The sequence below is a fragment of the Talpa europaea genome, assembly GCF_964194135.1.
Source record: "Talpa europaea genome assembly, chromosome: 5".
Taxonomy (NCBI): Eukaryota; Metazoa; Chordata; class Mammalia; order Eulipotyphla; family Talpidae; genus Talpa; species Talpa europaea.
Genome location: NC_140071.1, coordinates 142,969,776 through 142,986,111, shown reverse-complemented (window position 1 = coordinate 142,986,111; position 16,336 = coordinate 142,969,776). Strand labels below are relative to the sequence as shown.

The 16,336-nt window shown below is 57.0% G+C and overlaps 1 protein-coding gene across 1 annotated transcript in view; it reads left to right on the top strand.

Moving 5' to 3' along the window:
* The window catches only part of HTT (huntingtin), a gene marked incomplete at its 3' end in the record, with an annotated part of 99,898 nt that overhangs the window by 61,676 nt on the left and 21,886 nt on the right, over positions 1-16,336 (top strand). The window contains exons 33-44 of the mRNA XM_084233040.1: positions 79-134; positions 1,037-1,185; positions 1,696-1,832; positions 3,130-3,246; positions 5,438-5,560; positions 5,844-6,079; positions 6,957-7,099; positions 8,746-8,953; positions 12,712-12,853; positions 14,684-14,863; positions 14,990-15,166; positions 15,355-15,431. Coding sequence (XP_084089166.1) covers positions 79-134; positions 1,037-1,185; positions 1,696-1,832; positions 3,130-3,246; positions 5,438-5,560; positions 5,844-6,079; positions 6,957-7,099; positions 8,746-8,953; positions 12,712-12,853; positions 14,684-14,863; positions 14,990-15,166; positions 15,355-15,431 — 1,745 coding nt within the window. The remainder of the gene's footprint in view (positions 1-78; positions 135-1,036; positions 1,186-1,695; positions 1,833-3,129; positions 3,247-5,437; positions 5,561-5,843; positions 6,080-6,956; positions 7,100-8,745; positions 8,954-12,711; positions 12,854-14,683; positions 14,864-14,989; positions 15,167-15,354; positions 15,432-16,336) is intronic.

Here is a 16,336-nt window from a genome sequence, read left to right as displayed (position 1 = left end):
AATTGGCACGTGTGAGTGAGAAGTGATGTCGATTATAGTTTAATTATTGACATGGGGCCTTTCCTTGCCTGCCTGCAGGTGTTCATCGGGTTTGTGCTGAAGCAGTTTGAATACATCGAAGTGGGCCAGTTCAGGTAACCGCGGGCAGCGTTTCAGATTTCTTACCCTCACTTTGCACTTACATAGAATAAATTACTAATATTAAGATGAATGTTTACTTTAAAGGATTCTTAGGCAATTTTGCTGGCTTGTTAATGGAAATCTGATTACTATGGTATATTTTTGTTTCTCTTAGAAGTAAGTGAGTGTGTTAGGCTTGTGTAACAGTAGTTTAGCGTCTGGTGATGGCACGTCTCCTCAGTCTTACTTCACATTTCAAAGCTTTCAAGTGTGATAATAGATTGTTCAGTGAAATCTTCTGACGGAATGCTGGTCTTTCAAAATCTTAGAGAAAGCATTTTCTAGACATGGTTATCTTTAATAAAGGTAATTATTATGCACTTTACTAATTTATTGAAGTTTTCTTTGCTGGACAGTAAGGTTTTAATACTTCTGTGCCGGTTATAGGTATGTACTCACTGAAAATTAAGCTTCTTTAGTTCCTGCACTGCTTGCTAAAGAGAAGGGAGCAGTGAGGAGAGCGCGCCCTGACAGGTGCTTGGCCCAGAGGTCACTTTCTCCTGAGCACGCGCCCCGACAGTGACCTTGCTGACGCCTGCTTTGCCTTTGAGGCTCCGTTTCTTCAGCGGAAGAGGATGGGGCACAGGAGGGTGGAAAAGCCTGTCCCGTGGGCGCGGGGCTTTGGCCTTCGGGTGATGCACATGCTCAGCAGGCTGCAGCCCGTGTGCTGCACAGAAAGCAGGGTGTCTTAGGTGGGCTGACGTGAGGTGCCGAGTATGCACCCCCCAGCTCACATGCGTGCTCTCTCAGCTCTGCATCATGAGTAACTTCATGCTGTCTCCATGGATGATGTGTATATGTGTTGGCATGTGGCCAGATTTTATAAGAAGCACTTAAATGATGTTTTTGTTTCTAGGGAATCGGAGGCAATCATTCCAAACATCTTCTTCTTCCTGGTGTTGCTGTCTTATGAACGCTACCATTCGAAGCAGATCATCGGAATCCCCAAGATCATTCAGCTCTGCGATGGCATCATGGCCAGCGGGAGGAAGGCTGTGACTCATGGTAATGGGGCGGGGTGTCCCTGGGGCCACGTGTGATGCGGCAGGTGTGGCGGTGCCTCTCCCAGCCCGCCTGCTGCAGCTGTGCCAGCCCGGCTCTGCGTGTGCACACGTGCGCGCGTCCAGAGTGCCGGCTGGCTGGCAAGGCCGGCCATCCTTTACTTTGGGTGTGTGTGGCCTGCTTGGGTAGCTGGTCCCTTTTTGTCTCCACTTTTATTTTCACCTCAGTGGGGTGAGCTTTGTTCACGGTGTCTCCTTGGTGAGCTCAAAGATGCTTCCGGATGAAATGCGTGGCCTCTCCCCTGACTTAGTTTTTAGGAGCTCACAAAGTCATCGCGGTGTCAGGAGCCCAGGGCTGCTGCGGTGGTGTGGCGGTAGCATCTCTGCGCCCGTCGATGGCCGTGAACCTGCCGGGGGGGAGGCGTTCTCGTTTGTCGGACGCTTTCTGGAGGTGTCAGTGCCGTCCCTGAGTGTGGTAGTCCTGAGTGCCTCTGAGCGTGCCTTCTGCCCGCAGCCATCCCGGCTCTGCAGCCTATTGTCCACGACCTCTTCGTGTTACGAGGAACCAACAAAGCCGATGCAGGAAAAGAGCTCGAGACCCAAAAAGAGGTGGTGGTGTCCATGTTGCTGCGACTCATCCAGTACCACCAGGTGGGCGCTGGTCCCTGCAGCGCTGCCCTGCCGTCCCGGGGGGAGGTGCGGGGGAGGCCTGGCCTGGCCCTGGGCCAGCTCACGGGGAGTCACCCGGGGAGGTGGAGACTCGGCCCTACCCTGCCTTCAAGCAGCCCAGCCCTGGGGGAACCCAGGTGACTGTCACGAGTCCCACCCCCCCAAAGTGAAGACCGGCGCCCATCATTGGCAGCATGGATCAAAATGATAAAATTCTGAAAATAATTTTTAAAAATCTCAAATCTGAAATAATTTGAAGACTTTAGTCATACATTTATTCACCTCTGTTTTCACTAGTGCCACACTCTCTTTGGGGGCTGATTTCTGGTTTCTTTGCTTCGAGTGGGGCTGGGACAGCCTGAGTATGGACCTGGCCGCCTGGCTCCTCCTTGTAGCTGGTCAGGGGTCCAGCCTCTTGATTTGGTCATTTTCTGTAGAATTTGTAGAAGTCCAGTTTGTTTTGGAAGCTTGTTTTGGAAGCTTTATCAAGCCGTGTGCGTCTGTCTGTCCCTTCGCATTCGGCTGCCCCTGCAGTATTTCCTTAACCCCCACACCTCCTGCGAGGGGACACCCTCCGGGCAGCGGCTTGCAAACATGGTGCTGACTCCTGGCAGCAGGCTGGCTGTGTGGTGGGAGGGCAGACGGGGTCAGCTGGTCTTTCGGGGCAGGTCAGAAGTGGTGGGGTTTCCTGGTGCTGCCCAGGCTCCGGGGAACAGGCAGCCCTCGGCGGTGTGGACGGGCCGGCTTGTGGGAGCTCGCACTGCTGTGTCTTGGTGGTGGTGTCCTCCGTCCAGGCTAGCACACTTTTTCTGTCAACAAGTAGGTAATCGTGCTTTCAGCATTGCGGGAAATGGTCAGAGCCATCCTGGCGGGCGTGCATACAGGGCTGTGAGCCAGCCAGACTTTATTTACAGCAGTGGGCTGACGACGCCTCTGTTAGAAATGACTGCTAATAAGCTGGTACACCTCTGTGTGTGACGCTTCTGGAAGTGAGTTGGCCTCCGTGGGCGGGGCCTGTGCAGAGAGCAGATGCGAGATGAAGGGGCTACAGACGGCGTGGCCAGGGGCTGTGCTCTGCCGGGCCAGGGTCAGCCTAACTGGCCTTTGGTGCCTGCTCTCTGCTTGTGCAGCCTCGTCCTCACGGAGGTGATGGTGCAGGTCACGGCTGGGTTGGGGCGGGGTGTGGGGGGGACCTTTGGACCGCACGGGGAGGCCGACCTGGGGTGCGTGGGAGCTGGCATGCGGTGGGACGGCGAGGGACTGTGCCCATCTCTTGCAGGTGGTGGAGATGTTCATCCTGGTCCTGCAGCAGTGCCACAAGGAGAACGAGGACAAGTGGAAACGGCTGTCGCGACAGATCGCTGACATCATCCTGCCCATGTTGGCCAGGCAGCAGGTCTGTCCCTGTGGGGGTCAAGGCAGCACTCTGTGTTGCCGAGAGGCTGCCAGTGGGTGCCGGCATCGCCCCGTCAAGTGTGAGGGATATGAGTTCTTTTAGCAATTACCAGGCCCTCAGGGCAGGGGCCTCTCCTGCCTTCTCAGTCACCCTTTTGGGTTGCTCCTGTCCCTTCTTGCAAGTGTGGAGACTGAGGCGCAGAGCTGTCTCCCGGGCTCCCAGAGGTGGTGCTGGAGGTGCCGGGCCCTCATCACACGTGCCCCCGGTTCTGCTGAGTTGGTGTGTATAGGTGACGGTGCTCACCTAGCGCCGGCAAAATGCTGAGTTCAACTTCTGGAATCAGGCGGCGCGCTCCAGGGCTTCTCCAGGTGGGGAAGAGCTACCTGCCGGTGCCTGTGTGCTCTGGGCCCCTCTGCGCCTCCCCCAGGGGCCACAGTTTGTGATCAGGGCAGGGCCAGGAAGAGGGTCCCTGGGGAAACGCCTGCTACCAGCTCTGGTGCCCGGCCGTGGAGTGCAGCAGCCAAGGCGCAGGTCCGTCCTGGCCCCCTGACCTGCGTGCGTCTGGTCGTGTGTCCTGGGCATCCTGGGAGCACAAGCACCCGCATGGTGGCTGCTTTATCGCGTCTGGTTTCCTCACTGGCTTGTTTCCTGGAGCCCCGCCGGTGGGGCTGGGGCCTGGCTCCTGGCAAGATGCCCGCGGCCATGCTCCAGCTTAGCCTGTGCTGCGGAGGGGCTGGTGGGAGCCTAGTGCACAGGAAATGGCCCTGTGGCGGTGTGTGACAGCGAAGGGAGGAAGCTGGCTGTGGGCAGTGGGTGGGCCTTGAAGGAAAGGTTGCATCGACAGGGTTGGGAGGAGATTTCCCGGGGGTGCATCCCCGTGGGGTGAAAGAAGAGCAGGAGCCTGCGCGGGGTCAGGGAAGGATGTGGGGGCCTCTTGGGCCTGCCTGAGTGCTTAGGGAAGTCTGGTGGGCAGAGAGGCAGGGACAAAGGAGTGGTGAAGTGTGACTTGAATGTTGAGATTGGAGGTGGGGGTGTGCAGGACGCCCACTGAAGGAGAGCTGCTGTGGACAGGGCCGGCACAGCTCAGGTGCCCATCTGGGTGCTCTGGTGTCCTGGACGTGAGGACGAGAAAAGTGGGGTGACTCCAGGCAGCACGAGGCTGCCCTCCACCGCCGGGAAGAAGACTGTGGGCACAGCAGGTTCCCGGGGGGGTTGGTCTGGTGCTGGAGAGAGAGTGAGTGCTTGTGTACACTGGGCAGGCTGTGGCTGCCCAACACTGGCCATGGCCACTGTCAAAGGACCCGGCACAGCTGCAAAGGGAGGGAACCAAACTCTGAGCTGGGAGCTGCCCCAGCTGAGCAGCCAGTGTGGTGAGGGAGGCCCCCGAGGGAGACAAGGAGCTGCCCACATGGGGCAGGCAGGCAGGGGTGCTGTTCTTCCACAAGGGGGTGTCAGCTGCGGGCTGCTGGGACCAGGTTGGGGCTCAGGGCGCTGGGCGGTCTTGGGAGCCGTTGGGTGGCCTGTGGTGGTGAGAGCGGGAGGGCGGCAGCCGGAGAAGGGAGGCATGGGGAGGGCCTGGGCGCTGGGCGGTGCTGGGCTGCAGTGGCAGCTCTTGGGGGCCTGGCCAGGGGCAGTTGGCAGGGCAGCGGGTCTGTGCTTCTCACCCCTGGCTTTCCACCTGCGCCTGGATCGCCCTATCTGGGCATTGCCACGTCTGCAGCATATGCACATCCTCACCCGAAAAGGCCAAAGGGAGCGGGGAGTGCTCAGCACAGGGGTGGGGGGGGCGTGTATCTGGAGAGACAGCCTGGGCAGAGTTTGCACCTTGAAAGTGTTACATTTTAGAACCTGTTTCTTCTAGGAAAGTTGGCATTTGTAACACGACTTTTCTAAACAACTTAAAAACTGCTATACATGTGTGGATAGGCCGCCCACAGGGGCCACGGGACCATCCCCTGGGCCCACAGGGCCATCCCAGGGGCTGTTTTCATACTTCTATGTGCTTGAGTCATTTACAGAAAGCGCACGTTGTTGGCACGACCAGCGGCTGAGGAAGAGAGCTCCGTGCCCTGAAGCCTCTTGGCTGGGCTCACTCCCCAAGTTAGGCTGCACTGACAGTGGAGCTGGGCGGGTGTGGGCCTTGGCCTTGTACCTGCTCACCGAGAGGTGTCCTGGTGTTTCGTGGTGACAGATGCACATCGACTCTCACGAAGCCCTTGGAGTGTTAAATACTTTGTTTGAGATTTTGGCCCCGTCCTCTCTGCGGCCCGTGGACATGCTTTTGCGGAGCATGTTCGTCACTCCGGACACGATGGTGAGTGTCTCCCGTGGCGGCGCCTCATTCTCCCCTGCAGAGCGGTGGTCCCTGGGAGGCACCTGCGGACCCTGCAGGGCTGGACCTAAAAATTCCATTTGGAGGGTTCCGCCGTGGCGCTTACAGCGCCTGTTGGGGCTGTGCTTGGGGCTGTGCTGTTGGGGTGGCCGAGGGGGCTGGCAGTTGGGGCTGTGCTTGGCGCGGCGGTTTTCGCTTATGAAGCTGGCACCGGGGAATGACGTCGTCTTTTTTTTCTTTAGCTGCAACTTCTGTTTCCTCTTAGGCATCTGTGAGCTCTGTTCAGCTGTGGGTGTCAGGAATCCTTGCCATCCTGCGGGTCCTGATCTCCCAGTCAACCGAAGACATTGTTCTCTCTCGCATTCAAGAGCTCGCCCTCTCTCCATATTTGATATCCTGCCCAGTAATAAACAGGCTGAGAGAAGGGGACAGCAGTCCTGCGCCAGAGGAACACAGTGACGGGAGACAAGTGAAGAATTTGCCAGAAGAAACGTTTTCAAGGTGCGCGCGTGCAAGCCCCGTCCTCCTCTGCGCCTCTCAGGGCTGTGTCGTTCCCCGCCTCCCGAGCCTGGTGGTGCTGGTCCTTCTGCTTCGCAGCTGCGGGGTCCACTGCGCCTTGTCACACTTCTGTGTCCTGTTTAGAAGCAACACATTGGCTCTGCGTGGGTGGGGGCGGCTGCAGGCTGCTTTTCCTGCAGGGGACGGAGGCCCTGGGAAAGCCCACTGAAGTCTGCCTTAGCTGCTTTTCCTGTGTGCTGGTCCCGGGACTGGCAGATGAATTCCTGGTCCTATGGGGCGGCCACCCACCTTGGCCACCCTCAGGAGACTGCTGACCCCTTGCCTGCCCTCCTTATGGGGCGGCCTCCTCCAGGGCAGGAGGCAGTGGCTTGCCCCAGTCTGAGGGCGCTTGTTGCTCAGCGGCCCCCGTGCTGGATTTGGAGCTGCCGGGACAGATGTGGGCAGTGGCGTGGACACCCTTCCCTAGAGCTGTGCTTGCAGAGAGGAATCTCTACCCTGCATGGCACTCTGTGTTTCTGGGTTCAGCAGGACAGCCCAGGGAGCCCCCTGTTCCGCTTAAGCAGGTGGCTGACACTTGAAATCCCAGTGCTGGGTCATCAGCTGGATGATTACGGTTTGCGGTGTTTAAAGAGTCACTAGCTGTCATTTCATCCTGCTGACAGTCCTTTGAAGGTGGCACCGTGACAGCCATCCCCCACCGAGGAAAGTGAGATGCAGACAGGGAAAGTGACTTTGTCCGAAGAGCTGGCACTGCACCGTGCTCGCTCCTCTGCTTACTCACGCTCGCTCTGCTGCCGCTCCTCCCGTGGCGCTCTGCCGGGGTCTCCTCGTCACCCTACCTTTCTCCTTGTCTTTGAAGGTTTCTGTTGCAACTGGTCGGCATTCTTTTAGAGGACATTGTCACGAAGCAATTAAAAGTGGACATGAGCGAGCAGCAGCACACCTTCTATTGCCAGGAGCTGGGCACGCTGCTGATGTGTCTCATCCACATCTTCAAGTCGGGTAGGTGGCTGGGGGGGCTGGCAGCTGCAGGCAGAGCTATCCATACTGTGTGCTCGGGCCCACGCCGCTCTGTACTGGGTGCCTGGTGGGGCAGAAGACCTAGGGCTTCCTCCTGGTGTGCCGACGTGGGAGGCCAGGTGCTTCTGTTGCCTGCCCGTGACTGTGAACCATAAAGGGTTGTGAACCCAAGAAAGTTGAGAGATGCCAACATTCCACAGTCATAGCTCTGAAGTTGTAGGTCCTTGGTAGGCAGGCAGCGTTTTCTGAAAGGAGTGAGTGTCTTCGAGAGCGCCTGCCTTTCGGACAGGGTGGGTGAGGGGCTGGAAGACTTAGGTGTAGCGTGCATACCTCTCTCCCTTGCTTCAGCAAGAGCAAGAGCAACAGACGCCCAGGAAGTTGGCCCAGATACGAGGCTGACCAGAGTGTGGCCGGCTTCTCCGCAATCGGCTGGAGGGAACCCTTGACTTACAGGGGTGCCCCCTGCCTGGCTCACAAGTCATGGCCAAGGACCCCCAGCTGAGAGGCAGACGGGCACATTAGAGGCCACACTGTTAGGCAGCTGCGCCTGCCTTTGGGCACTGGGGGTTTGCTGCTGACGTCTTTGGGCATATATCACTTGGTCAGCGATCATAAGTGAGGCATGTGTGTGCTTGGGACTGAGTGTGTGTCTGTGTGGGTGTGTGAGCGTGACTGGGCGTGTGGCTGCGCAGTGTTTCTGCTTCTTGGTTTGTTTAGACTGCATTTCTTTTAAAGACACTAGGGGGCAGAATTACTGTGCTGGTTTTCAGATAGAATTGAGGTAAGTCATCTTGTCCTGATATAAATAAGGTGCGTTTGGCATATAAAGTTGGTGACTTTTTTTTTTTTTAAAGATTTAGTTTATTTATTTATGCATACAAGAGCTGGGGTGCAGGCCAGAGGCGTGGGGGGAGGAGGTAAGAGTATTCACCAGAGACAGAGCGGGGAGCAGAACAGATGGATCTACTGAAATTTGGGGGACAGAAAGCCTTTGGCAAATTCTTGTCCCATCTCCCAGTGCCTTTCTCTGTGTCCATGGGGCGGAGAGGCCTACTGGAGCCCTTCCTGTGCTTCCAGAGGAGGGGATGGGATGGAGTCATTTCATCCGCGGGCGGGGGGATGCCGTGGAGATGTGGGCCATCAGATGCGTCTGCTGCTGCGGGCCAGCGCTAAGTGTGGTGGCGAGCAGCCCGTGGTGGACACAGGACCACCTGCCCTCAGCTGTCCGTGCTCTGCAGGAGCAAGCCTGGCTGGCATGGGTGCTGGGCACTTGTCCTGTTCCAGCTGACCCTTGTAGTGTGTGCCCCTGGGCTTGTAAGGCAAGAGTAAGGAGCAGTGAGGGCCCTGTTTCTTGCTGCCCAGCTGTGGGGGGGGCATGTCTCCTGAGCCACCAGAAGGGGGGTGGGGGCAGGGTTGTTAGCTTCCTTGGCTGTTCCAATAACTATGCGGAATGTCTTTTTTGCTTAGAAAAGTTGACATTTCCGAAGTGCCAAACACTTTGAGTATGCAAGCGTAGGAGAGGCCGGGCATGCGTCTTCATGTAAAATGTTCCCGAACTGCAAGATGCTGGACCTCGATGATCAGCAGAGACATTTTTGCTAATCTGTTTTACTTTGGTTTGTTTCTAGGAATGTTCCGGAGAATCACAGCCGCCGCCACGAGACTGTTCACGGCTGAGGCCGCTGACAGCAGCTTCTATGGGCTAGAGAGCCTGAACGCGCGGGTGTGCTCCATGGCCCCCACACACCCTGCCTTGGTGCTGCTCTGGTGCCAGATCCTGCTGCTCGTCAGCCACACCGACTACCGCTGGTGGTCAGAGGTGCAGCAGACCCCCAAGTATGTCCAGGGCTCCCCGGCCAGGGCCCCCCCATGTGCGTGCTCAGACCTGCAGCTCATGCTTCGGCCCCTGCGGAGTCTGTCCCTCGGCGACCTCCCTCCCCGGCTCTGCGAGGCGTCACTGCTATGTCCCCTTCTGGGCCCCGGCTCAGCCACGGCCACTGCCGTGTGACTTACCTGAGAAGGTCCCTGCCGCGGGCCGCCTCCTCACCCGTGTCCCTCCTGCTAGGTCTCGTCCTTAAATGGTTCCAGAGCCAGACATGTCGCAATGTCTTGATTTCATTATAAGTTAAATGTGGTTCTGGTTATTCTTAGATGATGAAGTACTTGTTTAGTGACATTTCCAAGTGGCTGGGAAATACCTCACAGTCACCACGCTCGAGGCTCATACAGGGTGCGATTGCAGGCGGCCTCTCTGTAGCATGTGTGCAGGCTTGGGCCTCACTTCTCAGGTGCTCTCTGCAGAGCTGTCTGCATGTGTGTGGTGCTCAGCACCCTAACTTGCCTCCCAGGCGCATCCTGGGTGTAGCTCTTGGCAGACTGGTGTGAAGCCGGTGCCCCCCACCAGTGAGAACAGATCGTACCGTGCAGGGCCGGGAGCACCATGGCAGTAGGCATTATTGGACGTGTGCTGCGCTCGCGCTGGTGGGTTCCTGCCCTAGAGTGCTCGCCGTCAGGGTGGGGTGCTCAGACCAGAAGTGCTTGATGAGCTTGCGGTGGGGGTGCAGCATAGGGCAGCACCTTTCATCTTATGTTTCTGAAAGGTGCATCAGCTGGGAAATCGCTGAAGTCAGGGTCAGTGCTGAGCAAGCAGCCGTGAGCCTGGAGCTTGGTCTCTCTGCAAGGCTCCGTGGGTGCCAGCGCTGGGCCCTGAAGCTCTGGCTCCATGGTGTACTGCGAGCAGCAGGCCCTGAGCCCGGCGGAGTGGGCCTCAGGACAAGGGCTGCCCAGCCTCAGGCCAGTGACCAGGCATTTTAGGAGTTGGGGTCCTGGGATCTTGTGTCTTTCCAAACTCCTGGAATACCCCCAGGGACACCGGAGTCGAGTTGGACAGGCAGGATGGTGGGTGGGACTCGAGTTAGCTTCAGTGCCAGCAAGTATTTGGGAGGGCGATGGGGAGCTAAAGGCGCCACCACCCCAGTGAGTCTCACTCAGCTCCTCCTCCTCTTCTCCCATCTCCTGTCTCTTCCTCCCCCATCTCTGTCCACTGCTGCCTCCTCCTCTCCTGACAGACCGAGGTGGTGAGGGCAGGAGGCACCTGGGGTGGCTCAAGAAAAGTGGGAGGGCTAGCGCAGTCTGAGGAAGCTGCCGCTCACTCAACGCAGGCCCCTCTGCAGAGACCCCAACAGACGCCCCCCAGGTCTGAGCCACTGGGTAGAGCTGCTTGGATAAAAAGAAACAAAGGAGCCATGAGAGCAGACGCAGGTGGTTGGTCTCCACTGTGTGGGGTCTGAGCTCCAGGCGGCCTGTGGGGCTTGTGATTCTGAGCAGGTCTTTGGAGCTGCCTGCTGAGGCATTTAGGGGCACAGGGTCTCGGCCCACTCAAACGGTGCAAGCTAGGAAAGCGTGCAGAGGGTGCGAGTGGCGTGTGTGTGTATGTGTGTGTGTGTGTGTGTGTGTGTGTGTGTGAGCAGAGTGCGTGACACAGCCGGTAGTTGGATCTCCGTGAAGAGCGTATCACTGTCGTCGTATTATTCTGTCAGTTTTTCTATTGGTTTGAAAGGTTTCAATGTGCAATAAGAGGAAAAGGTGGAGGGAAGAGCCGTTCCAGACCACCCCGAGGAAGCGGTCTGGCTGCGGCAGGTGTCCCCGGCCAGCTGTTGGAGGCAAACTGCAGTTTTCCATAAATTCGAGTGGTTCACTCTCAGTTTTTCTTGACCCCGACTCATTTTCCTTCTCTGTGACGTTTGTTTCGCCCCCTCTGTTGTCCTGGAAGGACACTGTGGACTGTGCAGCCTCTCTCTACTTAAATTTCATAAGCTTGTGTTGTCTGCTGGTAACGTAAAGGTGGTGTGGGAGGAAAATGGTGTGTGTGGAGAGGACTTAGGTGCCAGGGCACCCCGGTACAGGCGGGTCAGGACGCCTAGAGCAGTGCACCTCCAGGCTGGCCCCTGCCCTGGCACAGGCTCCTCCAGCTGCCTGTCATGGCGGCTGAGGGCTCTTTCCAAAGGACAATTTAAAGGAGCTCTGGGAGGGTGAACTACAGGACACAGTCCCTCTTTGATTTGTGGGTGCAGCAGGCACAGGCCTCTTCGGTGACGCTGTTGCAGGAGACCAGCTGGTTGCAGGCTGGGCCTAGGCCACGCTCCGGGCACCACCACCAGGAAGCGCTTTTCTCTTAGCTGGGGACTGTGCCTTCCAGGCTGTGACTGGCCTGGGGCTTTCTCAGCTCTCGGTGGCCGGAGGGTCTGCTGCTGCCACAGCGCTGGGCATGGGTGGAGGTCGCGGCCTTCTCCCCAGGCCCGTGTGGGCGCACGTCCTGCGTCTGGATGTCCATTTGCCATCGTTACCTGCTAGCATCCGTCCTCTGGCTTGGGGGCTTGTCCAGCTGCACATCGGGACTGAATCTGAATTGAGGTGGCCCTTCGTGGGGCCTACTGCCAACCCTCAGGTGCAAGCGCACCTCTTGTCCTTCAGAGGCTCTTTCCCCAAGATGTGCTATTGCAAAACCAAACTGCAGCACGAACGAATGCGCCCTGGGAGCGCAGGCGCTCACAGAGCGTTAGTGTTGTCATTGAAAATGGCCGTGGTATAGGAGAATGCACCCTTTGATGCCAGCACACTCAGGTGACCGCCAGCACCCTCCACATACAGATACCCGCCACTTCCCAATTCCCTGCGGTCCCTTTACAGGCCCCCGCCCACCGCACGGTGCCTGTGGGCGTCCTTCAGCACCGCCTCTTTGGAGTTCAGCTGGTTGCTGTGGCCAGTGTGGGGCCCAGCGACCTCTGAGCAGTGGCCAGACACTCACCTATTGAAAATAAACAAATGGCAGTTTAAAAACTTGCTATATCTGTAGCATTTTTTTATCAGTTCCTCTTGTAGACCCTGCGGTGTCGCGTGAGGAGTTGAGATGACGGGGCCCTTCCACCATCCCCACACCTGTTCACGGGGGCACAGCCCCCCAGCCAGGAGGGCGTGCTGTGGGACAGAACTGATGCCAGCGGGGTGGTTTGCCAGGAGCGGCAGTTGTGTAGGGTGCTGTGTGGCTTGGTCGTGGCTCCGAGGCTAATGCCCGCTTCGTAGGAAGGGCAGCATGAGTGGGGACAGTGAGTGGCCTGAGCCGTGTCCAGCGCAGGTGGGTCCTCTGAGGTGGGGTCCCTACGCAGCCTGTGGCCTGAGGACCAGCCTTTCTTTGGTCACCGGATGGTAAACTTGTCGGCCAGCGGGAAGGTGTTCTTTGTGGCAGTAGACAGCGTCCGCGGCTGGTGTGCCTGGCACTGTGCCGCCACTGCCCTGCTGGCGGTCACCGGGGAGAGCTCTGAGGTGGGGAGCCGCTGGGTGTTCACCTCATTGTGGATTTGCCCTTTGGTTCAGTGTGGTAATTTTCTGCCTGGAAAATCTGTTTTCTTTGGTTTTCCATATGTACTTTATCGTAGCTCAGGGATAGATGACTAAGTGTAATGCACACACATCTTTCTGATGCAGCAGAATCTAAGATAATGGTCTGCTTAGAACTGGAACTAAACATAACCTGTGTGTTTTGAAATAAGGTCTCTGCCATCCCAGAAACTTTGTGTGTCTGCTGCCCCTTCTAGAAGACGCAGTCTGTCCAGCACGAAGTCCCTGAGTCCCCAGCTGTCTGGAGAGCAGGAGGACGCTGCCTTGGTCTCCAAACTCGGGATGTGCAACAGAGAGATTGTGCGGAGAGGGGCGCTCATTCTCTTCTGCGATTATGTGGTGAGTTTGCCAACCCAGGAGCTTGAGCTCCTGCAGACTCTGTTGCCCAGCCCTGGCCTTCCTGCCACTCTGTCAGAAGGAAAACCAAAGGCAGGGCACTGTCCTGACCTGACAAGGGATTGGAAGCCAGCGCTGGCCGCCGGGTGTCAGTCTGCCCGTGGGAGGCTTGTGGCTGCCATGTGTCGCAGGTCGGCGGTGGCAGCCGTCCCTTCGTCACACTGGCTTTGGGACAGAGGTCCAAAGCCAGCCAAGTGCGGCCTGGAGCAGGCTCTGATTTTAAGAATTTAATCTGTGGAGAAGGGTTAGCTGCATGTGGCTGCATTTGAGATGGGTTCCTGACTGAGTGCCATTCTTTTTAAAAAATAACTTGTGGCGTTTTTGACCATGAAGTTAGCATCACATACTAACTGTCAAAACCACAAAGCCAGACAAGCAAGGGGAGAGAGGAAAACCTCCTGCGGTGGTGTTGCCTGCTGTCCTTGGGTCAGCCCTTCTCCGGCACAGGCAGGTGCCCCCTGCACCCTGCTTCGCGGCGTGTGCCATGGAGCACCTGGCCTGTGGCTGTGGCTTGCGCTCTTTATTTTTCCAGTTTTATTTATTTTTTTTTTAAATAGAGGCTTATTTATTTATTTATTTGTTTGTTTGTTTGTTTGTTTATACATGCACTGGGTACAGTCAGAAGCGCGGGAGGGTGAGAGAATTCACCAGAGCCAGAGCGGGGAGCAGAGCAGGCAGAAGGACCGAAGGACACTGCTGAGGGGAGCCGCGGGCGGCAGGAGAGGTCTGCGCGCCATGTGGGACCCTCCTCTGGTGGCCGGGGAGCAGCCAGGGATCGAACCTGCGTCGCAGAGGCCGCGGGCAGCTTTGCAACCCAGCGCTCAACCGCTGCGCCACCGGGGAGGCCCTATTTTTCCAGTTTTATTATGACATAGTGGACACAACAGTGTTAGCATAAAGCCTTCTACACCATAATGGTTTGTTAAACTTTCTGAATCAAAAAGAAGTGAACTTCTTTAAATTAGATGTTATCGCAGATTTTTTTGTTGTGATAGTGATTTATTAACACTCAGTTTTTGCTTTATAGCCTTGATGGTGAAATAGTACTTCTATCTTGTTCCACTTTTGAGGAGTAATTTAATTCTATATGCTGATTTTCACAAAATTAGAAGAAAAGGTAATTTTATAAGTTAATACTGTGAAATAATCTTACACAAAAAATATTAATCATGAACCAGAGGTCACGGAATTGAGCACACGTCACGGTTTCCGCGCAGGAGTAGGGTTAGATGGAGGGCTGCTTACTCTTAAACGGCATTTCCCACTCGCTCACTGATCTGAAAATTTTCATACTTCTGTCCATTTAATATGTGGCATCCGTTCATATTTTGGATTCAGGAATTCTATCAAAACCGACAGTGACGGGGAATGCTTTTTTCTCCACTGCCGGAGGCAGGCCGGGGTGGGAGGAGCGTGCTGGAGAACGCCTGTGGGGAGGCCAGGTTGTCGCCGGGAGAGCCAGCGCGCAGGCCCGAGCGTCACGACCCTGGGCCCTGTGCTCTAGTCTTTGGCCCATAGCTGATGTCCTCTGAGCTGTGTCGCATTTCCTTGTGAGGACTGATTTCTGGAGTCCCCGGCCACAGTACCTGGGCGAGGTGTCGGCCCCATGAAGTGAGCGTCCCAGCTGCTCAGTTATGGGGTTCAGGGGCTCGGTACGGCAGGGGCGTGCTTGGGAGCTTGTTTTCCTCCCAACCGCGGCCTTCCTGTGGCACCAATGTCTGGTCTCTCCGTCTGCGGGAGGGTGAGTCCGCGCCTCCTCCTCCTCCTCCTCAGTGTCAGAACCTGCACGACTCTGAGCACTTGACGTGGCTCATCGTGAATCACATTCAGGACCTGATCAGCCTGTCCCACGAGCCGCCCGTGCAGGACTTCATCAGCGCAGTGCATCGCAATTCTGCTGCCAGCGGCCTTTTCATCCAGGCAATTCAATCTCGTTGTGAGAACCTCTCGGCTGTAAGTCTCCCTCTGCCGCTTTTTGCCGGTCCCCTCGGCCTTAAGAATGGAGAATTAGCATCTTTGAACTGCTGGCCTCCGGTTGGCACAATGCCCTACTCTTGTCCTTCCTTCCTCACTCATCAGCCCACCATCCTGAAGAAGACACTGCAGTGCCTGGAAGGGATCCACCTCAGCCAGTCGGGGGCCGTGCTGACGTTGTATGTGGACAAGCTCTTGTGCACCCCCTTCCGTGTGTTGGCCCGCATGGTGGACACCCTGGCTTGTCGCCGGGTAGAAATGCTTTTGGCCGCAAATTTACAGGTACTGAAAATACACTGGTGCTGCTTCTCACTGAAAACTTAGCAGGGCAGGCCGAGCAGGGCCATCCTCACTGGCTCGCCTATGTGCTGGCCAGGCGGCCCCGCCGTCCTCGTGCCTGCCCTGCGTCGCTGAGCGTGGGGTTGGCCGGGCCATCCCTACAGCCCCTAACACGCTCTCTTCCGCTCCAGAGCAGCGCGGCGCAGTTGCCAGTGGAGGAGCTGAGCAGGGTCCAGGAGCACCTGCAGAGCAGCGGGCTCGCCCAGAGGTGACACGGGGGCCGCGGCTCCTGGGTGGGGATGACCGCCTGTCTCTAGGGGTGAATTCGGGACAGGGGCCTGGCTGCTGGGTAGTGGTTTTACTGCAGGGAGGCGCGAGTCGAAAGCCTTCTTAAATGAAAATGTCAGCTCTTGCCGTATAAAACGCTGGAGCACGCTGGCAGTACCACCTGCGGCCTCGGGCGGTGGGGCGCCGGGTGTGGGGGTGCCGCACGCCTGCCAGTTCAGTGAGGCTCTGTTCTCATCCTGTGATCGCGCGGAACGGGAATTACTAGCTTTATCTTAGCAAGATCTTGGCGCCTACAGTCCAGTTGCTGAATACTGGTGGGCCAGTCTGAGATGAGCGCCCCAGTTCTCGGCACGCGAGCTTTCTCTGCCTCCTGTCGCCACTGTCTTCTAGCCAGTTAGCACCTCACTCTGGTTCAGAGCCTCTCAGAGGCCTTCGTCGGAAACCGACACCTTATGTGAGTGTCGTTCCAGGACCACAAAGTAAACAGGGTGTCGCCGTCTCTCCTTCGTGGGGGACGGGAGCCGGCCTGTGGTGCTGTGACTCCGCTCCCAGAGCCGCCGGCGGCGTCAGCAGGCGCGTGGTGGGCAAGCGCATGTGCTTTGGGCTGCGGGCTCGGCGCGCGCCCTGTCATTTGCATTGTAAAGTAGTCACTCGCGCAGCAGATGGTGGGAGGTCAAACTATTATTTTTTGACCCTCGGCTTAGTATTCAGCCCAGATGGGGAAGATTATAACTATCTTGTGCCAGACGAGGTGATTCTTCCATGAAATGAACATAAATTAGTATAAATTGTCTTGTTGGGAGATTAAATAGGACATTTCATGCACTCGGCTCTTAGAGGAGATGATCTGTCCTGTGTGTATGAAGATGCTTTTGTGAGCTGTTG